Source organism: Dermacentor andersoni, chromosome 11, assembly GCF_023375885.2.
Source record: "Dermacentor andersoni chromosome 11, qqDerAnde1_hic_scaffold, whole genome shotgun sequence".
Taxonomy (NCBI): Eukaryota; Metazoa; Arthropoda; class Arachnida; order Ixodida; family Ixodidae; genus Dermacentor; species Dermacentor andersoni.
Window position 1 is genome coordinate 121,027,315 of NC_092824.1, and position 27,825 is coordinate 121,055,139.

General features: G+C 44.9%; 1 protein-coding gene across 2 annotated transcripts in view; it reads right to left on the reverse strand.

Annotated features, from left to right (window-relative positions):
• The window catches only part of LOC126539361 (V-type proton ATPase 21 kDa proteolipid subunit c''-like), a 61,198-nt gene that overhangs the window by 16,385 nt on the left and 16,988 nt on the right, over positions 1-27,825 (reverse strand). Inside the window, exons 5-6 of one of the 2 annotated variants that reach the window (XM_050186193.3) lie at positions 26,684-26,874; positions 598-669 (exon numbers count right to left, since the gene is read on the reverse strand). In XM_050186193.3, the coding sequence (XP_050042150.1) occupies positions 631-669; positions 26,684-26,874 (230 nt within the window). In that variant the 3' untranslated portion in view covers positions 598-630. The remainder of the gene's footprint in view (positions 1-597; positions 670-26,683; positions 26,875-27,825) is intronic. The other variant, XM_055075511.2, reaches the window with a different exon arrangement.

A 27,825-nucleotide genomic window follows, 5' to 3' on the forward strand; every position in this document is an offset into this window, starting at 1 on the left:
TATTAACAAACAATATACTTATGAAAACTTAACCTTGGTTAATTCATGATCATGCTTTTTTTTAACAAATCTGAAAATTTTAGCAGTCATATCTTATTTTCAGCACGCATGGAAGTTACTCATTACAAAACATATATTGGTATATGCAAAATTATAGCTCCCTTGGGCAACACAATGTAGCAAAGCTTCTGAGGCTAGACTTAGCTTAGAGAGAGCAAGAGTGCTCGATGGTAAAAATTACTTTGCATAAAAATTTTGTTTCAAGTGTTGCTAAAGTTGTCGACCATAGACAGCCAATGAGAGACATATAGTAAGTATATCATTGACATGGGCGTAGCACTACACCACTAACAACTGCAAAGTGAAAAGAGAAAAATGTTAGGATAACCAGCATGCATTTAAGAGATAATAAGGAGCGGGGGGAAAAAGACGAAAGTACTAACCCACATGCTGAGTGCATAAAAATTGAGTTGAAAAAATCTCTAGAATACAAGAAGGAAACTAGCGATGTACATAACTACTGTGATGACAGTTGTGTGCTTCAACTAGATTAAAGCGATTAAAGAAACGAGAATACAGAATACGAGCTGCTCTTGCCTTCGGGGTAGCATATGCTGCGCCTGCACCACGCTAGGCCTTGGTAGAGTCGCCCATGCTGATTTTGGCAGACTGAAATTGCAGGGGGACAAATGCGTTACCAGGTGCGACCAAGCTAGAACATTTCAAAGCATGTGCATGAGCATTCGCGAGCATTTTGCTACTTGCTTGCAATATGGCATACTTGCTCAGAGCCCCAAAACAGTAAAAATAAATAAACAAACGTAGCACGAGTTAGGTCCACTATGTAGGTAATATATCACAATTGTGGTGTGTTCGAAAAAATAAGGAAGCCATGTAAAGACTGTCACCCTTTCTATTTAATCTACTATTACGTCATCTGTTGTGACAGCTGACACCAAAATCCAGAATATCTGCTATCAACTGCCTGTTGCGAAATCATGAACTTTATAGGAATGGTACCAACACTAATTTCAAAATACAAGCTGACATACGTAGGGAGTCATCTCATTAAACTTAGAATAACATTTCGTGATAACAACAATACAGAATATTTTTTATTTATTTATTTACTTGTTCTATACCTTCAGTCACGGCATCCACAGAAAACTTTCCAGAGGGGCAAAATGGGGGCAGCGTACCAAAGACCCTGCTTCCACTCCTTCCGCTCTCTGGAAAGGTACTTCCCAGTCCAAGTAACAAGTTATAGTTACAAAGTATAGTAAAACCAAGTTTTTACAGCTTCTTTGAAAAAATAAGGATTTTTTTCTTCTAGGTCTTGGCACGTTTTGTCAAAGAAATGTCAACTGTCAGCTATATCATTGCCCTCAGACCTGTTTTGATCGCTAGTAGAATCAATAAAACCTAATTACGGTTATAAAACATAAGCATGCATTAAATGCACTTGATCACTTTGGCATTGTGCATAGAGCTACAAGAGAACACATGTTAGTAAGAAGTATTGTCATAGTCCAAACACAAAATTATGTCCCTGGATTAGGTAATGGAAAAGTTATAGCTGACCCATGTTTTCTGTTCCATTACTTGTAACGCAGATGTGGTGTGAACTAAGGAGATTTAAAAAAAGCGTCCCTAAGCCGGTTTGGCTCCCAAAGCCCAAACACCCTCTTTGCACATCTTTTGCATTCCTTCTGAGGCCCGGCAGTTTTTGTTCCCTAACTTTGCGTGCGCAAACTCTAAAATTCCCAACTGTCGAGCACATACCGTACTGTGACAGGAAATACGGTCTACTGTAACTCTAATGAGTATAATGACAACCAAAAAAAAAAGGCAAGGTCAGCACAACAAATTTTACGCTGGCTACAGAGATCACACAGGCAGCAGAGTGACAATCTTATAAGTTTGTACATTAAGAGTCGAACACCACAAATCTACTCATCTCCATTGAAAAAATTACCTCTGCAGTCTTCAGAAGTGCAACAATATTTTCTTCAAGAAGTATTCGTAAGATCAGAGTTTCCCTTTTACATGGCTTAGAGCCTTCATATCTTCAATAAACAACTCTAAATCAATCAATGAAATGTTTCTACTTGGGATTTCTGCGGCTCGACTTTTGGTGTTATTCTTGATGCGAATAAATTTGACATGCCAAGCGTAAATTAAATGTAACGATTTCCATTAATATTTTCTGATAATCTTGTGACTTAATTAAGAGCGGGAGTGCCCTGTGTAACGAGATGCAGCATCTGCAGCCATTGTTCGTATGCAGTTTCGACGAACTGCAGCAACAGTGATCCCTCTTGGCTTTTTGTTCAAATGGCCTGCTGCAGCGCAATTTCTATCTCAGAAACTCTGTATAGCTGCAACCACCGGCTTCTTGGCCAATCACATACAGTTGAACCCACTTATAACAATATTCAAATGCCACAACAATTCCATTGTTTTAACTGATAATTGTTAAAACTGGGTTGCATGAAAAAATCAAAATAGGGGAATGGCAGAGCTGATCTTAGCAAACCATTATGGCGGGGAGGCCAATGCCTCTGCCCGCCACCTTTCTCCATCCGGCTGCCAGTTGTGCTCACTCTAACTGCTTCCTGGGCGCTATAATCACATGCAACAAGCCGCGGCTGTTGGCGTTAAAGAATAGCACTGCTATAACTGCAAAGAGGGGTCATGGGTAGCAAGCGATATGCGAGCATCATTGACGCAGCACTTTGGTGGGCCCAAAAGGGGCCTTTCAAAAAATGCGAGGAGGTTGCTGTGGCAGCCTGTCAGCTTGAGAAATCCAGAAAAAACGCTGAGGCGAGATCGCCACAAGCGTCTCGCCATGTACGTCACACTGCTTCGCGCAAGAAAACCCTATGTCCGTAAGCCCTGCCGACATCCTTCTCCCACGTATCCAGGTGCTCCAAGTAGTGCAGCGGAAGGTTCCTCACGAAAACGAAGCTCCAGAGGGACTGAATCATCTGCCAGGCCTCCTGTAAGGACAACGTTGAGCCAGCCTGCCCTACCGTGTCATCGCTGCCGTAGCCGCCATTGCTATCCGATGCAAGCACGTTCACGACGATCGCCTCATCGGTTAGAAGCACTTAGTTTCCAAATCTATAGCCGTGCGCTTTCTTCCCCAGCAAAATCGTGCATTGCCGGTTATCAGCGGGCCGGTAAGTCATCTTCCGTTTCGACAGCGAGTCAAAAGAAGCTGAGAAACCACATGGCCAGGAACGATTTCGACGCAACGAACAAAGATGAACAGGGGCGATTACGCTGTTTGCAGAACTGCGCTGAATAAGGAGCTAGCGAACAAGATGCGAGCAGCGCAGTTGGCACAGTCCATTCCTGTTTCGGAGGGTGGTGCAGCGTAGAGGTATGGGCGCAGCCCATCTGTGTTCAGAGGGTTGGAAGGGCGACGGGAGAGAAGCGCGCAGCAGCCATACGAGCAGCAGGCCATCGTGCAGTGGCTCGAATTTCTTCTCTTGTCTTTTTTTTTTTCTTTTCAAGGATTTGGCATTTCACTACCTTTCGGCTCGGGGCTCGAAAACTGAGCAGCCAGACTTCACTAAGTGATAATGCAGCATCGGGGCATTGTAGTTAGCGGGTAATTTCACCATGCAAAACATACAAAAGTTGACGGCGCAGCAGCTTGTCATTGTTATAACCGATATATTGTTAAAACCGGTATCGTTATAAGTGGGTTCAACTGTAATGGTAATAAGTCACACGATAAGAAATCATAGGGGCAGCTTTTGTTGCATTTGTAGCTTCATGGCAAAATACATTTAGGATGTATACTGATTATATTGCGATACTTGGCTTGGCTTGTGCTTTTGAAGTGCACAAACAACTTGCTCAAGCCTCCCCCAACCTGCTAGATGCACACACCTATATCTGGCATGAACAGATCTGGACACCACTGCACATCTCCTCTTGCAAGATCCACTTGACAGGCGCATACCGATTACTGGAGAGGAGAGAGTGAAAAGCTTCACTGTATGAAGTGGTTGATTTGCAGGGGCCTTTTGTGAGGAAGTACTTGTCCCACATATTTTAAAGGAGTAAAAGCGCAAACCTGCAATCAGTACGATAGGTGCACAATGCTGTTCAGCACTTTGGTCCAGAAATTCCTGGAAGAGGGGGGGGAGGGGGGTTCAACCGCCCTCAGATTCTTTCTTGCGGATGCCACTGCCACCAGCATCAATATGCCATTAGAGTAAAAGATTATAGTTCGAAAGAAAAAAGATCATGGTAATATCAGCAGAAACTGAAGTTAACAACATGGATCAGGTAAGATCTTGATGAGGGCTAGTTGGTTCTTATTAAGAACTGACGGTGAACACAAACTGAGGAGGACATGAGGAAAGAAATATCACAAACAAGCGCTGACTGCCAAATGGAAGTTTATTTGAAATTCTCCAGCCATTTTATACCTTTCTCAGCATAGGCATGCGTACACCAGTCACAAACACACCTGCAAATCAGCAACATCACAATCTTTCATGTAAAAAAGCTATTTCCTTTTCGGACAAGACAAGAGAGGGAGCGCTTACACATGTAGCTCCTTCCTTTCTAATGTAATACGCCTCTATTATTTCCCTTTCCCTCTTACATTTTCCTTTCCCTATAAATTTTGTTTTTTCAAATATGGGAGTGGAGGGACACTTGTTACAATGGCCTGCTAAATGACTCCCATAGCCATTCTTTAGGTCACTGCTGTGCTGATAAGCTCTTTCATTGAAACACTGTCTTGTTTGACATGTATAATTTCTTCCACAGCTCAGCAGTAACTGATAGATAATGTTGCGCCTGAGTCAGTCAAACGAGATTTATGATTTGTGGGGCACAGGGGCCTTTCGCGCATTTTCGTGCGATTACATATCGAGGAAAGCTTGCACGGGGCACTGAAAAGCAAATTAACATTATGTCTATTGGAAACTTTCTTTAGATTGTGTGACAACTTGCGCAAGTATGGCTCCATGTGCGCTGGTCTCTTGTCTTCTTTTCTTTCTGTGATGGTTCGGAACTTATTTTTTTTTTTCTTTCTGCAAGGTGGCTTCGCATACTGAAGTGATCACAGAATGGGGAAAGCGTGCGTTCTGTAATCGTGCTATCTGATTTAAAAAAACTTCGCTCGCACTCATGCTCACATGACTTAGTGCTGCCTTAATGCACGTGGTTGCTATGCCTCTCTTAACCAATTTAGAGTGTCCGCTGTCGTAGCGCAACAAGGTTTTCTTAGATTTGGGATGATAAGCCCAGCATACATGCTCGTCCAAAAAAGAAAAACAGAGATTAATATCAAGAAACTGAATGCAGCTGTTAATTGGCAATTCATACATTAAATAAAGTCCTCCCAACGAGTTAACGAACAAGTCCAAAATTTATTCGACCGTGTCATGAAAATGCATACAGGTATTTTTCTTCATAACAATTAAGTAGTCGTCAACGTACCTAACACTTGCGTTACAGGCGTGTCCACCAACTTAGCAGAAATTACAGTGTCAACCGAGGATAAAAATATGTCACACAACATGGGGGCTATGGCTGATCCTATACAGAGGCCAGTGCGTTGGATGTAGATCTAGCCATCATAGTTACTAGCAGTTGAATGAAGATAAAAATCTAAATGCATTAAAATATTGTTGCTGTTGACATTGAAAATTCACTTCTCCAACATCTTCTATCCTATCGCACACAGTGCACATCAAACCATCACGTGGCACAAAATATGTCCTCAACATCTATTGAAAATGCAGTTAGTAGAGTCCCCCGGTCTTCATTTATTGCCAAGATAACTTCTTTGGAGCTTCTTACCAGAAAAGGGTCATTTATTTGCAACTTCTTGGGATGGTCTTGTAGAGCTTTTCCTACATGGCACTACCATGACGTCTTGTCGGACACAATTACCCTAAAAGGGTATTCAGGCTTGTGGGTTTTGAAACTGAAGAAAACTTCAAGAGACTGTCCCCACTTTACTCACAAGCTGCCGTAACGAGTCCAGGTACAAGTCTTTGAGTGGCTTCAGACCGACCCTCTCTTCCTTTTTCAGTTCGAAAGAAACAACTTTTAAATTCTTCATGATAGCTTGCTTGGATTTTTGCTTCATAAGGTTTTTAGGCAGAACAACAAAACCGCCTTCTTTATTTGCCTGTAGGACTTCAAGTGCATCATTCTTTAGGTTTGTTACAATTTTCTTTATGGGTGGCATACCTGATTTTCCATGTGGTGCATGCTTTAGAACGCAGTCCACAGCTTCACCAACAACTTGTTCACTGTCTTGATCCTCAGCTCTGTCTCCTAAGCCTCTACCCATGGCTAGGAGCTGTGGAGCAGTAAGCTTTGGCTAAAATCTGCATTTTCGGACCTTTTTCCAGGGTCCTCCTAAGTTGGTCTGGAATTGTAGCCTCCGTAAGCATGGTGACTATGTTGGCACTGGTGATCCTTGGGCACAGCTTCGGTAAAAATATCCTGGTACGTTGCCACAGGAACTCTGTAGATTGCCTGGCAAGTCTCTTGTACTCGTGCAGCGTTCGGTCCTTTTTGCAGGCGTCTTCTTTTTTCAACAAGTACTTTCAGGCAATCATTGTATAGTCGTATTTGGCACCATTTTTCAGACTTCAGTAGTTTGCACATCCTTTTTTCGTGTCCCCAAGAAAGTTCTATGAAACCAAAAAGGCCTATGATTTCAGGTGGCGTGATGCATCTTTTCAGGTAGTAGCCTAAGGAATGTGACTGGCAAGTAGTTATGGCAATGAGGTTGACACATACGTATTCTGGGTCTTGCAAGGCTTGCATAGTTAACAAATACAGCTTAACTTGTTTTTCTCCTTAGAGTCCCATTAGGCTTCCACCAACAGATTCTACCACTACAAGGCTTTTGTGTTGCTAGGTCAGTGAAAAAGCTCGCGGTACTACTATTACCGGCATCCTTGCTTTAACATTTAAAAAATGGCGGTTCTCATGCATATGTGAGAATCAGTGTTAAGCGACGCTTTCCTCGATGTTTGCTGAAATGTCCCCACTTCACTTTTGTGTAGCTCAACGCTTCTTGTTCTAAGTGCGGGTCCCAATTTGTTCTTTTCTGTCTCAATGCTTGGTAGGTTTTGTTACGAACTTCTTCGCTCCTTGCCTCCTGTTCTGCTAGTCTATTTGGGTACCTTCCTAGTGGCACAAACCTGATCCGGGGATTGGCAAAGAATGTGAACGAATGCCACACCCCAAGTGGCACATGTCCAGCTGCACATACTCAGTGACCAAGTAGTTGTACCTTCGGCAACACAGCAGCAGCCAGTATTCAAAAAGTGGGAGGAGGAGGTAACGAAAGCTTTCCTTTAAAATTTATTGCCTATGAATGCTTTGTATTCCCTCATGTTTCACAACAAGGTGGCTTTCGTGATCTTCCATGTTAAGTGCGCACTTGGCTTCGTTGCTTGCCTGATTTGCCCAGAAGAAATGAAAATACACATACACAGCACATAATGCAGTTAAACCTTGATAACGAAGTCAGTAAAATCAACAGTTTGCTTCATTACATCAAAATATTGTTATAATGAAATTCCACCTTTTATGCAAAGTACAGTCGCAGATGGATTTTTCTTACACAGAAAGGGTTGCAAAAATTTCCGCATCATCAAGTAATCGGAAAATAGAAATTTTAATGAGAAAAAAATTCATTTTGTTAAATTTGAGAGCCTGTGACGAAAGATACGGTTTCATGCTGTGTTCAGAATATTTTCACATTTGTAGTATGAATTGGAAGCCAGCCGTGCTTTCACATCCACTCTGCCTCCACGGCTGATAGTGTCGCCCACAGTGGGACAACACCATCATGAAAAGCGCTGGCAGTGGGGAGCTAATTCTTCGTCTGCCTCTCGCTTCAATCCGTCTCCAAAACTTGAGATTAAGCAACCTCCGGTAATATTGATGATATCGATGCAGGAAAAACGACATAGCGCAAAATAAAGACAAGAACACGAGAGAGCGCGACACATGCACAGCGCTTTGTGCGTGTCGCTCTCTCGTGTCCTTGTCTTTATTTTGCACTGTGTCCTTTTTTCCAATGAATCACAAACAAGCCCAAGCTTCCACGCTAAATCGATATAGGATACTGATGACATTGTCGATGAACACGTGAGGGGCGCACATGATGTCACACCATCTTAGGTAAGGAAGTTGCCAAAGTGGAGCAAATCCAGCTCCTGGTTGCACAGTTTATCTAGTTAGTTAAATGCGGTTTAATGGTGCAAAAGCGGCTAAGGCTATGCTGCACGAAACACGAGATGTTTTAAAATTCAGTTTAGGAAGGAAAAGGCTGTGTTAATAATTTATTTTACGTAAAAATCCAGTGTCGTCTAGAATTTTATGCACGTCAGACAGTCAGACTAGCCAATCATCACCTAAAATTAAAGCAGGGTGTAAAGGTATGTGTAGTTGATGCAAGTTGTGCAAAAGGTTTCATCTATGTATTTCAATGTGTGTACATGTCAATAATATATGCATAACTGTTAGCGGCTCTTGGCATTTCTCACATGTTGGTGTGTCTTCTCTCGTAAGTAAATAATTGTGTGTGAGGAGTGTGTGCCCAATGCATAGTCAAGATAAAACTACTTCGAAGAACCATTGCTGATGATAACATGGCTTCCACTCACCAACTATGGGTTTAGTGAGATGTACCTTGTTGTTGGCACAATGGTCCCATTTGTGTTGCCATTTTGACATTAAGGCTTTTCTAATCGCACGGATGCTATATTTATAAGGAAGTGTTGGGTTTGTTATGTCTGTATACTGTCCTCGATGCACATCTATCAGATGCTTCGTTACCCAGTATCCCAACGTGGCTTGGAACCCACCAGAAACGAACTGACCTCCCGTATTTGTTAAGCGCCACCATGTTTAAAATGTTTCCTATCAGAGGTTCACACTCAGATTTCAGGTGTAGGGCCTTCAGTGTGCTTAAAGAATCACTGTATATAACTGCACTTTTGTGTTTATCCGTAATAATCTTTTTAACATCAACTCATACAGCAAAAACTTCGGCCGTGAAAACAGAGGCATACTGTGGCCAATCGAATACTTGTTTCCCAACTTTCTGTTACGGCCCCCACACCCACGTGTTCTTTTGTTTTAGAGTTTAGAGCCATCAGGGTAATATTTCATGTTATTTTGATATTTGTCCTGAGGAGCACGAAATTCTTGTATAATGTGTTCGTGTGGGGTGTCCCTTTTCTTTAGATGTGTTAACCAAAAAGTCCAATATGGCTGTTTCGGCAATATTCCAATTGGCTCAGTCTCACATGTTCGAAAAGTTTCCAGATTATCTTCAAGTTTTCACAGATGCATCTGTACACAATGACGGTCAAGGCGCCTCTGCAGGTTTTTTCTGCCCATCAACTCAAGTACAAGGTATCTTTCAAATACCTCATCCAACTTCGTCAACTGCAGAACTAGCAGCGATTAATGTTGCGCTGAAATACGTGCAAGAGGAGTTAACTACATCGAAGGTTGTCATCTTTATGAACTCCTGTGCTGCCCTTAGCAGGTTACAATGCAGTGAGCTTGATTGTCCACTTGTGCGTAGCAGTACTGACTCTGCGAGCAAAATTACATCACGTGGGGTATCTCTCGTTGCTCAATGGATACCTTCACACGTAGGAATCGCCAGAAATGAAGAGGCTGATCGGCTCGCTTCAAGTTGCGCTCATAGCAACTGTGACTGCCCAGAAATTTTGTGCAAGCTTGATGACGCTTGTTTGCTGATTCGTCGCCCCCTACTCAAGCAGCATCCAGATCAGCGCGTCGCAAATGGAACATTCCCGCCCCGTATCGCGGTCGAGGCTTGCCTCGTCGCGCTAGAGCAAAACTCCTCAAGCTGAGGGTTGGTTGCGTGAACGTGCACGAACGTTTATACAGACAAGGGCGTGTGGCAAGTCCATTGTGTACGTCTTGTGGCTGCTACGAGACACTTCAGCACCTTATATTTGAGTGTCCCGCTTTCAGTGCCCAGCGCATGTCGCTAGTGCTACCATTTCCTTGGCCTGCGGTGTGCGACACTCGAGGAATGTTTATACCCCAGTGGTTGTGCATCTTGTAGGAGTTGAGGAGTACTTCGAGATGAAAACTTGGGAGGTTTATTTACCTTATTTACAGTGAGAGTCAATTAACAGTCGTAGAGTCATTACGGGTCGGCAGCAACTCAGACGCTGCGGCCCGTCGCAAAAAGTTCAAGAGAGATGAATCCAGGAATGCTCTAGGAATGCTCTCCTGCTGCTCCCGGTCTGCGTCTTTTAAGCCCTTCGGTGTCGCGAAGACACGTCACGTTCGGCCGATGGGAGAGCCCGCTCAGGTGATGCCATTTTCGGCCAATCGGCGAGCCCGCTCGGGTGTCGTCATTTTCGGCCAATGGTAGGCGCCCGTGCGATAGAGTCGCTCCTTGGTCCCCCTGCGGTCTTCCCTTGCTGACTTGCAATGTGTCGTCACCATAGAGGGCAGGGGGCGACGACGCCAGGTTGTCACGGCGCATTATAGCCGTCTTGCTTCGGGACCCACTTTACCCGGAACAGTGCCAGGCTCTCTCTTCGCTTTCGGGAAGAGTCAAGCAGTGAATAGCTCCACCGGCTGCACACGAAGTGGGGTCCGCCAACTTGTTTGCTCGTGCGGCGCCTAGGGAATGTGGCATCCGTGCTTCTTCGCTCCTCAATTAGCTGTGGTGCGATTCGATGTGGTCTGGTGAACTCGAAGTAGGCTCAGGAAACGGCCCCGTATCTAACAATCTAAACGTGATCAGGCCCATCGCGCCCTACTAACCTTTCTAGAGTTAACTAACTTAGGTTCACGTTTGTAGCGTGAACATTCAACATTCTGTAGTAGCGTGACCTTCAGTGACCAGCCCTACTGTGTGTGATCTGTACTGTGTTCTAACGCTTCTACCTTCGAATATGGAAGGTGGCGGGTTCAAACAAATTGTAGAGTATATTGTGAACCGACTACCGGTGAAACCGTGATTGCGTGCAGCTGTACTTGGCGTCTTATCGTGCAGCGCACAATTAGCCGCATAGCGAACTAGCCATGGATGTGACTGATAATTGTGGAAGCTGTTCGACGCGGCGTCACTTTAATTCCGGCTGCAGAGTCGAAACTCGGCAGAACACTGTGCGTAGTTTACTGTGTTTAGATTTGTTCTGTTGCTCTTCCTTTCCTCTCTCCTCCCCTCCTTCCTATCTTCCATTTCTGTGTTGCTGTCACCTCCCTTCAGAAGAGCACGCAGGCATTGTGCCCCTTCCGGTGACAATTGCCAGCCTGCTCGTCGCTTTCCCTTTCCTGGTAACTGTGTATATGTGTTCAAAATAAATAATAATAATAACAGATATGTTAACATCCAGTCACATAACTGTGAAATCGTACCACGGGGGCAGCCATTATGGTTTTTTGGCAATCTGGAGGACTTCATGAGGAATGTCATAATCCCGACAATATTGCTCATACCGCAGGACAAGTGGCCTAATCATGTTCGTTTTATTTGTACAGTGTAAGCGTGAGTTGCATTGTGTGAGGATGTTGTAGCATATGTGTTGCGGTGATGACTGAATTCTAAGTACGTAAGAAAAAGTGAGTAATACTCTGCGCTGCTGTAAGGAGGGTTCATTACACTCAACGTATATACTTTGAATAGGTGATGTTCTATAGGCACCACTTGCCAGTCGCAGTCCAAGGTTATGTACTGGATCAAGTCGTTGGATGTAGGACTGTCTGGCTGAGCTGTAAACCCCATTCTAGTGACTGCCTGGTGAGCCCATTCATCTGGGGATGATATGACATTGTGATTTGTGCTGCTTGGAGCAGCAGCGCAGGAGATTGTCGATGAATTTTGACAGGAAGGTATGGCCTCGGTCAGTAAGCAATTGACAAGGGGCACCGTGTACTAAAATTACATAGAGGACAAAGTCCACCACATCTGTAGCACAGCTGGTTGCCAGCACTCGTGTCATAGCATAGCGCACTGCATAATTGGTAGCGACAGCAACCCATTTGTTTCCTGAAGCAGATGTGGGAGAGGGTCCGAGAAGGTCCAAACCGACACGTCAATGGGCTGAAGATACCCAGCACGAAGTGTAGACTGTTTCTTTTGGCATTGACAGAGCTTGCAGGTGCTGACATAACGCAAAATGAGCAGGCTAGGCTAGGCCAACAGAAGCGACAGAGCATGTGGTCATGTGTGCGACACCCAGGTGGCCAGCGGTTGGGGCATTGTGAAGGTCACGAAGAACTGTGGAGCACAGGTGTGATGGCATAACAAAGAGAAGATTATGACCATCAGGGTACGCGTTACGCCAATATAGGGTACCATCCTTCACGGTGAACATGCTCACGCAGGTGTCGAAAAGAGAGGATCCCAAGCGCTGAATTATTTCATTTAAGTAGGCATCCTGACCTTGTTCATCGGCAATGTCAAGCAACTGGTTCACGGAAAATACGGAATCAAGGAATTCAGTGAGTGAAGAGAAACAGTCAGCCACAGGGTAGCGGGACAAGCAAGCCGCATCTTTGTGCAGGCTCCTTTGTCTTGTATACCACCATGTAGATGTTCTCTTGAAGGCGCAGTGCCCATTGAACAAATCGGCCTATAGGATCTTTCAAAGAGGCGAGCCAACTCGAGGCATGGTGGTCGGAAACTACTGTGAACGGTCGGCCAAATACCGTATTTACTCGCATAATGATCGCACCCCTGAATTTTGTCATCAAAATTCTATTTTTTTCTTTCCCGTGTAACGATCGCACCCTGCACTTGTCGCAGCAATATGTTGTGTGTCAAGTCTAGCTAATGATGATCGCGCTTACCATCTCTTGAATGCTACGCGAATGACTCTTGAAGACATACCAAGCGGTCTGCACGCACCCAACATTCTTAAGCAGATGCCCCATTTCATTTCTTTCACCACTTTCCGTACTTCCATGAAAAAAAAAAGCTACAACCAAACTTGCCTCGGCTTTATTATTTGTAGGCTTCATAATGGTTTTGGTCAACAACAACAACATAAAGTGCACCTTTCGATTCTTCTCGTCTGCACTCGTGGGCACGCAATAAATCGCAATCAACAACGATAGTGGCCACGTTTACACTGATACATTAGAAGTGTACCCTATTGATACGCTGACACTTGTAACGCAGCTAGGATGTTCGCTCACCCTTAACGGAAATGTGCCGTATTAGGATAGCAGTGAAAACAAATGCAGCAGTTTCCGCAGCATGCCCACCATGTGTTTCTATGTCACTGGCAGCTAAGCACACCCATCTCTGTTTCTGTCCCCTCAAAGTGGACATGGCTATGTTATTGTCACAAACTTGCCGATATTAACCCATTAAAGACCAGCGTGACCATATGGTCACGTTAGTCTGCACAGTGGATTTGAATTAATTAAGATTGACAAAACGGCACCAAAATCACCTTTGACATGCCGTTAGACAGATGAGAGGTCCCTTTATGTATATCAAGTGGCAGCAGGTGTCTGTCATTTTGTGGGAGCCCCTCGCAAAGGCGGGAATAAGTGTTGCTGTACGAGTAGTGTCGCCATGCATCACTCCAAGGGGTAATGTGTTTTTTTTCCCTACTTGTTTAAGCAATAGTCGGATATCCTTACCTCCATATTGCACTTTGAATATGTGACCTTCGATGAGCATTTGAGAAAAATTAATGTTTGATTTATTCATGAACGAGCGTGTTATCTTGCGCATTGCCATATGGTCACGCTGGGCCTTCAGGCTACCTAACTATTTATTTTTTTTCAAAACTGCATTCTCATCTCTTGCATGGCTGCTGGCGCGTTCCCACAGTGGTTACTTCTTATTTTATTGTCTGAATAGGTTGATGTTGGAATAAATAGCGAAGATACTCGAAGAAGACGATGACGACGTGTCAGTGATTCATATTGACCCACGAGAGGCTAGCACCTATTCGGATGAAGAATCGGCCGATGAAGACTGAGGCGGGCTCATTGACAATCTAATCGGGCGGCGGCTATGAGCCGGCGCTGAAACTGTTTTCTCTGACGGACGCCGCATTGATGGATCAGACTCGGAAGATGACAACCCCGGCAGGTAAGGTGACGGAACATGAGGGGTTTCTTCTGCTGTAGTTGATGCGGCCATTCCTGCGAAATTATCCGCTGCTTCTAAGTTGCCGAACGGTGATCTCCGGAGAAGCCTTGGCATATTTCCCGACCCAAACTTTGCTGCTTACAGGGACTTTTCACCTGTTGAGTTGTTCGAAATCTTTTTTGACGAAGCCGTCGTGGAGCTGCTAGTCGAACAAACAAGAAAGTATGCGTTATTTATCAATATGCCCGATCTGGAGGTTACCAAAGAAGAATTAGGTTTTCTTTGAGTGCTCGTTTTGTCCGGCTATAACCGCTTGCCAGGGAAAAAGTGCTATTGGGACAGCGGCTTGGATATGCGCAACACGATGGCCTACAATGCTATGCGAAGAAATCGCTTCGTACAGATAATGCGATTCCTGCACTGTGCCAAATGCAAGCCTAACGCTTACTGACAAGTTGGCAAAGTTGCGTCCATTGATGGCTCTATTGAAAGCAAGGTTTCTGGAGCACTTTCAACCGGTGCGTCACCTGAGCTATGATGAAAGTACGGTTATTATGGTCGTCATGGCTGTAAACAGTTTATACGCGGAAAGCCTAGCGCTTCGGGTATAAAGTATGGTGCCTAAATGCCAAGAACGGATACCTTGTAAACTTCGAAGTGTATCAAGGCAAGCAGGGGATCCCAGAACATCTGAAAAATATGAGAAGGACTTCTGAAAAGCAGCGGCGCCACTTCTTCAAATGGTGGATGAACTCGCAGCAGAGATGCACGGCCTTCCTTTCTTTTTCTATTTTGATAATTTATTCACAGGCATGCCGCTACTCAGGCATTTCAAGGCACAGGGCTACGAAGGCACGGGCACAGTGAAGCAGAACCATGTTCCCAAAGAATGCCCTATCGCTCGACCACAATTCGTCAAGCCCCGACCTCGTGGGCACGAAGAGCCTGTGCTGAGTGACAATGGGATAATTGTTGTCCGCTGGATGGACAATTCTGTAGTAACGATCGTAGGCACCATTCACGACGTAGAGCCTATGTCATCTGCAGACTGCTACTCTCGTGTTCAGAACAAGCAAATCAAGGTGGCCCGCAAAAAACACTGTTGATGAGTACAAATTTTATGGGAGGTACGCACCAGATGGATGCAAATGTAGGCGCCCACAGGATTGTAATCCGTGGCAAACAGTGGTGGTGGCCGATTTTCACTTGACTTTGTGATGTATCTATTAGCAACGCTTGGGCGCTAATTCATAGCACAGGGTTCAACGTGACGCAGGTGGAATTCCGCAGGCAAATTTCACAAAGATACCTAATGCGATAGGACAATAAGCATAAGGACCTGGTCAATGAAGAATCCCAAAGATTGGTGATGTCCTGACTGGTACACGGTATGACCAAGTGGCCCACTTTTTTGCACCAATACCTAATGGCAAGAGGTGGAGGTGTGCATGAGATAATTGCAACAGTGCAGTGCACACACAATGCACAAAGTATGACGACGGCATGTGTATTCCATAATTTAAGCCATATCACACTAAATAAGTGCTCGACTATTCGCTATGTATGTTTTTTGTGATGTTTCATGGCTTGAAATAAATGTTTTTCACTTTGCGTATTTTGCTGTAGCGTAAGGGCCCAGTGTGACCATATGGTCACGGGCTATATTTCATAAAATAATTAGGCAAGAGTAATAATCTTTTCCATGTCAATTATGAGTATAAAGGTAAGTTAGTATATTACATTTATTTCAAGATAGCAAGAAAAAAATGAAACCGGTCCCTAATGGGTTAACGCTAATATTAATTAGTGATAGAGAAGAAACTGTTTTGATGCGGGTAATGTACTCACGAGAAAAAAAAAAATAAATAAATAATCGCGTTCGGTGCGTTCGGCTTGCTCCTCTGGCCACCATTCTTGTTTTGGTGGCCCGCACTGGCAGCAGCAGCCGCCTGCTTCTCATCCCGCAGCAAATGCGGGATGAAAAAGAAAATGTTTCTTTTCGTGGGAAATTTAACCCGCGTAATGATTGCACCACTGGGCTTGCGCCAATTTTTTTGACAAAAAGTGTGATCATTATGCGAGTAAATACGGTAGATAAGGTTGAAAATTTTGCAATTTCCCATACAAGAGCAAGGCACTTATGTTGTGTAATTGAGTAATTTCGCTTCGAAGCAGACAGCAGCCTGCTGGCATAACCAATGACACAGTTCGCTCAACGATGACTTTGGGTCAAGACAGCACCTATTCTGTAACCACTCGCGCTAGTGCAGATTTTGGTTTGGGCTGATGGGTCGCAGAATCAAATTTTCTTTTAGGGCTGTTTATTCTGAGCCCTGCTAATATCGGAAGCGAGCAAAAATGGAAGGCTTTGTGAGGAGTGTGGTTAACTTGGAGAAAGCTGCAGCTTGTGTAAGACCCAGGTAAAAGGAACGTCTTGTTTAAGAAACTCTGTGGGGGTTTCGCCATCACTGCGAAATTCTTCACTAACCGATGAAAATAGGAGCAGAGCCCCAGGAAGCTGCAAACATCTTTGGAAGACTTGAGCACAGGGAAGTCTTTCACGGCTAGAATATTTCTGGATCAGGTTGTACGCCGGCTGCACCCACAATATGGACAAGGATCGTAATACGGTGACGGTTAAAACGGCACTTCGATGAATTGAACTGAAGTCCGGCAAGACAGAACACGTCAAGAACTGCTGAGAGGTGTTTGAAGTGTGTATCAAACACAGGCGAGAAAACAATTATGTACGTTGTCTTAATAACACAAGCATGTATACCACTCGAACCCATGAAGCAGACAGTCATCATTTGCTCGAATGTGGCTGGGGCATTGCAGACCAAAAGGCATGACCTTAAACTCGTAAAGCGCATTAGGAGTTACAAAAGCCATTTTCTCTTGGTCCATTGGGTGCACAGCTATCTGCCAATATCTAGGTTGAAGGTCAATAGAAGAGAAGTAAGCGGCACCATGCCGACAATCATGGCATCATCAACTCGTGGGAACAGGTAAGTGTCTTCCTTCGTAATGTTGTTGAGAGGGTGATAGTCCACACAATAGTGCCACAATCCATTCTTTTTAATTAAAACAACAGGAGACACACAGGGACTGGAGTTTGGCTCGATAATGTCATTCGCAAGCATCTTGTTGACTTCCTTCTCGATGACGCTTTGCTCAGATGCAGACACTCGATAGGAGTGTCAGTGTCAGTGATCTTGTCACCCTCGGACATCACCTCTATGTATGCGATGCGCGACAATGGACCTCTGGCCTAAAGGCCAATTACCGAAGTTGAAAATATCTCGGTACAACTTCAGAATATGTCTAAGGGCTTCAGTGTACGCAGGCAGAAGGCCATTGGCGATCATGCTGCGAATTTTGCAGCTGACACAAGTTGTCAGCATCGAAGTGCCCTTCGGAAGACATGTAGCATCCAGTGCAGAAGCTTCTAACTGAAAGTCTTGCAGGGGAAAAAAGTGGGCTACAGAAAGTCCCTGTGGAAGTGCTTCATGAAGCCAAAATTCACAAGTGGAAGGCAGGTTCTGTTAGCCATAATGCTCAGCACCATCTAGGGTGCAGTGATGCCGTGGATGAGCAGGACATCAACAAGAGGCATCACATAGTAGTCGCAATCTGGAATAGCTGGCGAACATGACAATTCGACATACGTCATGGTTTTAGATGATAGACACACAACATTGCTGCAATGTCAGCGAGACGGAGGAGGATGGTCACTGGTATCACAGAGACGAGGCAGTTGAGGGCAGAGGACACCGGTAGAGCAATCAATCAATCAGAGCAGAATGGGCAGAAAGAAAATAAAGTCCAAATATGAGGTTGTGAGGGCACTGCGCAGTTTGTTGTCATTAAAGGAAAAACTTAAGCTCTACTGACTTCTGGTTTCGAATTTATCATTTATTTGTCAATTTTTATTAAAAATGGCAGAAATCGCAAATTTCCGGAAAACGAAACTTATGTTCAAACCGCTGTAACTCAACAATGAAAAATAATATCACAATTCCGTGTATCGCATCTAATAGTACATCTACAGCGGACAAAATCGATATGTTACTAATGAATCTAAAGAAAAGTTTAGTATTATCGACATACGGCTTTTGCAGAACCCTTGTACACCACGTAACCAATTCACGTAAGGTACAAAGTGACATACTATATTTGGCCACTTCGATTATTATAATAGATGCCGTTTGAAGAATTGCGATATCTCTTCTTGATGCAGAGCTATAAGTTTCTAAACGTCGTGCTTCTATTTTTTTTCTCACTTTCGAATTTTTCAAAATCTTTAAAAAAAATTCTGGCCCTAAATCGAAATTACGTTTCCAACAGATACTAGAATTTAACTTTCGCTCTCAACTGCAACCAATTTCATTAAAAGCAATCCAGGGGTTATCTCAGAAAGGCATTTCTACGTTTTACATGTATTTGAATAGGCCGCGTAGGAGTTGGGCCCGAGCTAAAGCTTCCTCTTAAACAATTTGTCGAGGGATCAAATACATTATTAACTGCATTGCCATTGAAGAAGATGCTGCAAACGAATTCTTGAACGCTACGCACTATCAAAACAAGTAATATATGCATTTTTTAATAAAAACATATACTCGTATGTGCCAAACATTGTGCCCAATATAGCTGATATCAATGCTTCCATGTCTTTGTCTATTTACTAAGTAAAGAAAATATCACACGGTCTTTAGAACTATATCAGTTCGAAACCAGTGCATGCCACTGATATGAAAAATGTAAAGGCCATGAAATTAACAAGTTGAGGACAAATATGTTAATGAAACTTTGTCATTCATGAACCTTGTTTGCTTTTTTGTACATATGCAACGGCCAGTGAAAAATCTCAATGACGCTTTCATTTATTCCAGTGTACTATGCAGGAGCAGCTGTCAGCAGTCGTGTATCGGGAGTAGTTGCACCGAAATTATTGTCCCAACTGAGAGCACGTATATACATACAGCCGTTGTGCAAAATATACCAGGGCGAGTCGAATGAAAGTGAGCCAATGCGAATATATGACAAACGGGGCACTTTATTTAACAGTAGTCTCCATAAGCATTTCGACATTTGTCCTATTGACTAAGGAGTCTGGTGATACCCGTCTCATGAAGCTGCTTGGATTGCTGCTCCAAAAAATCTGCAACTGACTCTTTCACGTCATCGTCCGACACGAATCTATTTCCCTTGAGCTGTTTTTTCATTTGTCCCAAAATGTGTAAGTCGCAAGGCGACAGGTTTCAGCTGTATGGCGGATGTTGCAGTTTCCCACTTGAACTTTACCAGTTATGTAACAACCACATCAGCCACGTGGGGACGGGCATTGTCGTGGAAGAAAAATTAAATTATGGGGTTTTACGTACCAAAACCAGTTTCTGATTATGAGGCACGCCGTAGTGGAGGACTCCAGAAATTTCGGCCACCTGGGGTTCTTTAACATGCACTTAAATCTAAGTACACGGGTGTTTTCTCATTTCGCTCACATTGGAATGCGGCCGCCGTGGCGGGGATTCGATTCCGCGACCTCGTGCTGAGCAGCCCAACACCATAGTCAATCTTCCACGTCGTTTGTTCTTGATTGCAGCACTCAGCCGATCCATCGTTTCACATTATCGGAAACGATTGATAGTCTCTCCGACTTTAGCAAATTCCATCAGTAATGGCCCCTGACGATCGAAAAAAAAAGTCAACAACACCTTTCCGGTGGAAATGACGGCACATGCTTTCTTTGGGGGTGGTGAATTCTGAATGTTTCCATTGTGAGCTTTGCCATCGTGTTTCAGGCTCGTAGTAGTGTCACCATGGTTCCTCCTCGATGACAATTGCAGACAAAAGGTCGTCACACTCGTTGTGATACCCGATCAGATGAGTCAAGGCTGCGCAGAACCTCCTTCTGGCGGTGGTTCAAAATCTTCGGCATCCATTGCGAACACAAGAGCCGATGACCAAGATGTTCATGCACTATGGCGTGAACCGAACCGTGACTGATGTTCACACGCTCTGCCAGTTCATCTATTCTTATTTTCCGTTCTAGTCTCATCAGCTCATCAACCTTTGCAATTTTGTTCGGGGTGATTCCACGGTGGCTTTGGCCCGGTCTTGGATCGTCTTTGCAACTTTCACCTCCTTCTTTCAACCGTTTGCTGCAACGCTTCACAGTGGCCAATGAGATACAATGTTCAACATACATGGCAGCCATACGGCGACTTATTTCTTTTTTGGGAAACACCTTCAGCTGTCAAAAAAATCACGGCACTACGCTGCTCAACTTCTGAAGCGTCCATTACGTCACGCAACCATGTTCAACCCAGTGTATGAGAGCATTAAAGAACACTAACCCTCACACCTGCGTGTTACTTTTCTAAATGCGAGGTGCCTGTGTGCTACGCATAATGAACCGAACCATTATTGCGCGAGATGGGTAGGCTCACTTTCATCTGACTCACCCTCGTTCATTAGCAATTCGAAGATACAATGAAATATACAAACCCTTGATAAAGGGCCAAGAAAGTGTCACTGGAAAGAAAGTTCTCTGCACGTATACACAAAACCTTGCAACAAGATATTTAAATATACGTATAAGTCTCCAATAAATTTACGTATCTAAGAAAAAGTCACTGTATATAATGCGTCAAATAAGGAAAATAAACATGCTGCTCAATCAGATTCACGGGATTTTAGATCCCAGCCCCATTCCATCCACTCCCCCCTATGTATCGTGCGCGACGGAAGGCGGCGCGCTTGCTCCTGCTTTTCTCCTTTGAGCACACAAGACAGCCACCATCATCGGCTCAGCCATTCCACCCGCCCCCCCTATTCTTTCACTTGCACATATAGCATGCGGCGCGCAGTCCCGACGTTATCGCCCTTAGACTTCATACGAAACGTGAGGGCGACGGCGACAGCAGCAATGCGCCTGGAGTGTTCATATAATTGCTATCGCAATAATATAATAATAGTATCCGGCAACTGAAGCGTGCCGTGGCCGATTACTTTCCGCAAAAGAAGAAGTAACAAACTGTCACCATGCGACAATTCACTGCACCGCAACAATGTATTCTTTTTTTATTTTTGGGCTGAGGGCACCGAAATGAAAAAAAGAAACGCAAGGGAGAATATGTTCGCCACAATCCAATGCCTACTTTGGGCACCTAATGTGGCTACCGAATAAATATCAAAGAAAACGTGAGACGCTTGGTCCACCGAGAACCATACGCAAAGTGCTCGGCATCCTACACCGGCGAGACAAGACTTTCTGGAGAGGTTGCGCTCAAGCGAACGCGGTGCAATCCGTGGAGTCTTCACAGTGATGGCGTTGAGCGACCACTGTTTCTTTTTCTCGTCTGCTAGCCAGAAGGCCAGAGAAAAGCAAACGCGCACCGAAGTGCGCCGCGCGGTGGTTGGGGCAACACGAGAAAAACGCATGCGCTCTGGCTGGTCCTGGCAGCCTGCGGGTAGGGTAGCGAGTACAAAAAAGGTTTAGGAGGCTCAATGTGTCCTCACGAATAAAAGTCAAAGTAGAAAAAATAAATAACGTAGTTATCTTGGCTGGCTTTAGTGTCTTGACATGGATGCTATGGCGAGGTGAAAAAAAAATGGTATTTTTTGTGTGACATGACGGCACAAATAACCCACCACAACGCTTCGTCTCATCGGATCTCGCTACGTGTTTTGTCAACTTGTCTGATAGTGTGTTCATTTGGCTTGTCTCGTTTTATGTTCCGATCTAAGACTTTAGAAAAGTCAATGCACCTTTGGCGTCAAATGTTTATAACAACATTAAACCTACAAACTTTCGCACTTGAATATCTGAAGCACAACTTTGGAAATGTCAATGCACGTTTCGCATCAAAAGTTTATGAGAACTTTATGCCCATAATGTTTCGGAATTTAAATCCATGCGCTCCGTAGATTTCGCGGCGAGCCCGTTTGCCATCAAAACTCTTTTGAAAATGTGTGCTCGGATTGGGCTCCTGGCGTTATGTGACTCTCGGGGCATGGGCGTCACCTCGAAATCCAGCCCGAGTTCGCAATGTTCGCGGTGAAATGTCTTTTCGAGCGTGAAAAAGACATTCAAGACAAAATCCAGAATTATTTCCGGCGCCGGGGGTTCTTTGGTCGACGGTGCATGGACAGCACGAAAAAATTTCGGGGGGGGGGGGGGGCTGAAGCCCCATAAGCCCCCCCCCCCCTGGCTACGCCCCTGCCACCTGGTGACCACCAATGGTAACCTGAGCTGCGGAGATCTATACAACAGCAACCATCGCACTGTCAGCGACACATACGACTGGGAGCTGGGAGCGTCGTGGGAGCTGTAAAGCACTTCTTCTTGAGACGACAAAAACTGGCACTCATGACAGAGATGTGCACCCAAGTTTCAACCAAGCTCTGACAGGGACACCATTGACATGGCCTTCCAAGAGTGTTCTAGTGGGCACAAAAGGGCAACAGAGGATTTTGGGTCAAGGTCGACAGTGCAGGTTCACCTCCACAAGCTGCACAGTCTAGTTTTCTGGCGAAAAGCGACAGCTAAAGGACCGCGAAGGAGAGCCACGGTGAGTCAGAGATCGAGATGGACAGCGATGTGGTAGGGGCAACTTAGCATAGTATGGCCTTCCTCACGGAAATTGGCTGCAGAAGATACAGGGTGGATGGCAATTGGCAGTACGGAAGAGAACAGAGTAAGTGGGAAATGGGCCATAGGACTGAGAGGGCCAATGGCTGTGGCAGCAGCAAGCAATGTGTCCAGCTTGGCTGCAGTGGAAACAGATAGGCTTAAAATCAGCAGTTCTCCATTCGAACAGGTTTCTGGAACGATGAAGGGCACACGGTCCACGGCGAGGCCTGTCCGTGAGAACTATGGAGGCGTCGGGAGTGTTCATGGCGCAGACAGTAAAGAGGAGGCCAAGGTTCACGCACTCCTGGCGAACAATGACCTGCATCAACGAAACAGCTGGCCGGCGCCAAGGACTCAGATATTGTGGGTTTATAAGAAGCCGGATATGCGGCCCCGAGTTCTCAGCAGACAATGCGCATCATATCGTCCGATGTGGATGGCTGATAAGGAGTTGCCTCGCAGGACAACGTTGCACAGGTATTCGGTACACGCTTGAACAGAGGCAAGGTACAGCAGCATTTCACTTTTTCTAGACGATGGCACTCTTTGATCACACTGTCAACAGTGGTCATGTTGGCAAAGACGACCAGATTGAACGCGTCATCTGTGATACCCAACGTGGGTGATCTTGTCACCCTCGAACATCTTCTGGTTAACTTATAGACACAAAGCCAGCATGTCCTGTTTATACGACAAGGTCCAGTTAACGTCTGGGTACGTACCACCAGTTGTTTCTCGACAGCAAGCTGTCCTCCTAACAGGTTACCGAAAAGGTCGCGGAGCTGCTGCTTGAATGAGTCCCAGCTAGTAAGATCGTCTTTGTGGGTTCGAAACCAGATGTGAGAAATTCTGCCGAGGTAAAATATGACCTTGGTCAGCATTATAGTTGGATCCCGGCCATTCTGTTTGCTAACATGTTCGTACATGCTAAGCCACTCATCCACGTCAATGCTGTTTGCGTCGGAAAAGGTTCCTGGATCGCGGAGCTGCGAGGGGGCGATAAACTGGGTTGGTCGCAGGCATAGCTGGCAGCGATGTGTCATCACCTGGCGGCATAGTGGCAAAGTCGCGGTGGTGTCTGCTGCGAAGCTCAGTCATCAGCAGTAGTACTCCAGCACTTACACCAAATAAATTGCACAGTCGGCGACCGATAAATCGGACACCCATAATCCAGACATGCTTCATAGTTCGGACAGCTTCGTGGCACCGCCAATGGCCCCATAGACTTAATGCATAAAGATGACCGATATTTCGGACAGCCGCCAGCACTACATTCGATTATCCAGACTCCATCTGTCGCTGTAGCGTACGCTGACTCTGCACACATTATCTCCTCTGGTAACCTCGACAAGACATCAAGTATGGCCTTAGAGACCCGAGACATCAAGTGTGGCCTCAAAAATTAGACATTAGACAGTAATCCCTGAGGCCTTGCCTTCGTCACAGCATTACACCTCAGAGATTTAACTGCAAATGCCAATCTTGGAGGCTTTGCCTCAATTATAGGTCGCGTGAAGATCACATCCTATTCCAGCAACCTCACACATGGTCAGCTCTCACCATTCTGTTTGTAGATTTTGCCTTTCGGACACCATTCCACTGCTCTTCTATGCTTATTCGTTTAGATTGCATTCCAAACAGAGCTTTGCTGGCGCGAAGAAGTCTTTCTCATGAACTTAGCGACAGGCCATGTGAAATGGCACCAGCAGTGCTCTTGCAGTTCGACTTGGAATGAGTCTCGAGTCGCAGTCTGAATGACTCCACAACTGAAGAGCCTGAACCTGCCGCCTACCTCAACGTGCTCAAATGCGGACGTCCCTGATGACCTGCTAGGCTGCGGTGTGCTGATTTATGCCGCCGTTACAATTGAAGACTTTAGAGACGTTGACAGCGTGGTGTTGTGTGCCGAACTGAATGATGACGAAATAATTGAGCAAGTTCTCCCAACATCAAACAGTGACTCTAACTCGGATGATGATGATGATGTGCTGCGTGCTCCGCAGCCTTCAAATACGGACTCGTGCCTTTGCAGTCCTTGCATTGGCGTATAGCGACAGCAAAAAACTCACAGCAAAAAAGGCAAAGTTGGTTGCGTGTAAGCAGAAGTGCATGTAGCAACGAACTGTCCACTTATTCCTTGCACAGGGGCCTTAAAACATAAATGAAATGATCTTTCTGGATACATTCGTTTTTTCGGACATTCAATAGTTCGGACTTACTTACATTCCCCGTGGAGTCTGAATTATTGGTCGTCAATTATACATGGAAGCATAGTGTGTAAACTATTTGCACAGTGTGTAAACTAGTTACACAGTGTGCCATATTTACTCGCATATTGAACGCACTTTTTTTTCCCCGAAAAATATGCGCAAAGTTGGGGGGGTTGCGTTCATTATGCAGGGTAAAATCTTGAGCAATTTTCTTTTCCGCAGCCACCTCTAAAAAAGTCATTTTCGCCCAAAATGCGAACCATCGATTGCGGTAGCAAATGTGCAGGCAGCTACATGAAGTAAGGATAGTAGTCTTACCGGCCATAAAAACATGCAAACATTCACTTCACCGCAAACTGAGCGGTGGGAACGCAGCACGCACGAAGGTATGAGCCGCCATCAACTCAGACCGCCCGACGCAGATTGCTTTGAAGATAGGGCACGCCGCAACCATAGAATAAAAAACCAGCTTCTGCAGCTGCGCAATGCACTGTTGCTAGCTGCCGGAGTAAAACGCCGCGCACCCTCCCCTCCTCTTCCCCCAAGCGCCATGTGCGCGACGGAAGACAGTGTGTTTGCTTCCTGCTTTCCTGCCTTGTACGTGGGAGATAGAGCCACAATTGTCGACACCCATCGGGCACGGTTGTGCAATACGCAGCTGCTGCCAGAGTACAACGCCGTTGTCCAACCCCGCCCCCCAGGGGCCTTCTGCACGACAAAAGACAGTGCGCGAGATAAGCCGCGATCGTCGGCTTCCCTCGCGCACTTTCACTCACACTTGCACCATGCGGAGTGCGACGATGACGGCAAAAATGTGCCTAGAGTGTCCATATAATCGCTATCGCAATAAAAATAGGAGACACGGTACGATTCGGCGTCCGACACGGTTTCGGGCACAATCGCACCCGCTGAACGCAATATCAGACACCAGATCGTACTGTGTGTCTCCTACTTCGCGGCAGCAAGTTCAGGGTGCGATCATTATGCAAGGAAAAAAAAAAAAAAAAAAGGTTATTGACTGGAAAAGTGGGGGCTGAGTTCGTTACACGAATGCATTCATTATGCGAGTAAATATGGTATTTACAAGGGGTAGCAAGCACTGGCCAACATGGAAGCCAGCCAACATCAAGCAAGGCACATCGTTGTCCTCAGATCAGCCAAAGGCCGCTTATCGGTATGTCCTTCTAAATCCAAGTGTGGACATCATCTTCTTCGAATAGCACTGATACCTCAGGCCAACCTCTCTGCTTTTCCTCAAATAACTTCTTCTCTCTCTATCACCACAGATGAAGCGAGCCGCTTCCTCTAGTCTTCCTTCCTGTCAGCAACACAACATCAAGATAAAACAGGCAAACACTGATGCCAAGTGCTTCATTAGGATACACAGACAAAGAAAAAAGAAAGGGATCTTGCTGTGCAATCAAAGTGAAAACAAAGCGATTGTAAGTGGTATGTGTTCCAGCCCTTTCCTTGGGCAAGCTATGATCTTGCATTCTGACCAAGAATGGCAAAATTTTTTCACAGCACACTAGTTTGCAAAACACAACATAGACAACATTTTATATGTTTACTTATACAATACCTCCATTTTTTTTTAAACATAACTGCATGGAAGAACCCCACTCGTCTGCATCAAAGAAGGAGTTGTTAAAATCAAAATGCGGGCAATTGTGCATGTTTGAAGGCAGAAGTGCACTGCATGTTGAGCAAATAGACAATTTCGCTTACCATGATGACAGCCACAATGAGGCCAAACAGTCCAATGGCGCTGGCAAAGATCTCCACAATAAGCAGCTTGACAAAGAGCGCCGGGTTGGCTGCATCAGCCAGTGCAGCACCTGACCCCACAACGCCCACAGACATCCCGCAGAAGAGATTGCCCAGGCCAACCACCAAGCCTGCTCCAAACATGATGTAGCCTGCAAAGACAAAAAAATACAGCATGTTACACATGCACTGATTATTGGGTGTTGATGTCCAGAAGCAACACACAGGCTATGACGAATGCTATAGCAGAGGGCTCTAAATTGTCCACTTATTGAACACATGCTGAATATTTTTGTTTCAAGCTATTTGCTACTTCAGGGTGAACTTCGCGGGCATCTTACAAAAAAACTAATTTGGGTTTCTAGAGCAACAGAATGCCTTCACATGCTCACATTTACAACAACTACAATCTGAGCGTGAATGAATGCAGTCGTTAGAGGTTCTTAGAATGCTTAGCCTTGCTAGAAACTGAGATACGCAGCTTGTTTTCAAAGTAAGAGTTTCAGTTTGTTTCACCACATGGTACGCAATGATGATGTGTGGAGCTTTATGGTGCAAAGGCCTGGTATGGCCAAAGAGTGCCATGACAAATAGTCATGTTATCGATGAATTCCAGATGGCGTGGACAATTAATTCCTTATGGTAGATGTGACATGACTGTAAGAGGGCCTAAAACTTGTCATTGTAAATGGCGTAAAATATATAGGTACTAAAATAATGACACTTACTACAGTTAGTTTTGTGGGCTACGGGAATTGGGCTTCGTTAATAACATGATACAACAAAACATAACAGTGACATTAGAACTTCAAGAGGGCCCTTGAATACATGCTAAATATTAACTGGCCAAATGATTTTCAGTGTCTGTTTCAGCTAAGAACTCAGACTAATTTCAGGTTAAAAAGCGGTTCGTTGCTAAGAAAAAAATGTCAGGTGAAGAGGTATACTTTCATGATATGCAGAAGGGAAATACTTTTCCCTCTCTGTTTCTATTGCAAGGCATTGAATAACAACATGAACTTTGAGAATAGTGCTGCACTTACAACATGTAGGAGGATCCCCCCCAGTCAAGAGGTAAGAGCCAGTACCGTAACTGTGTCCTA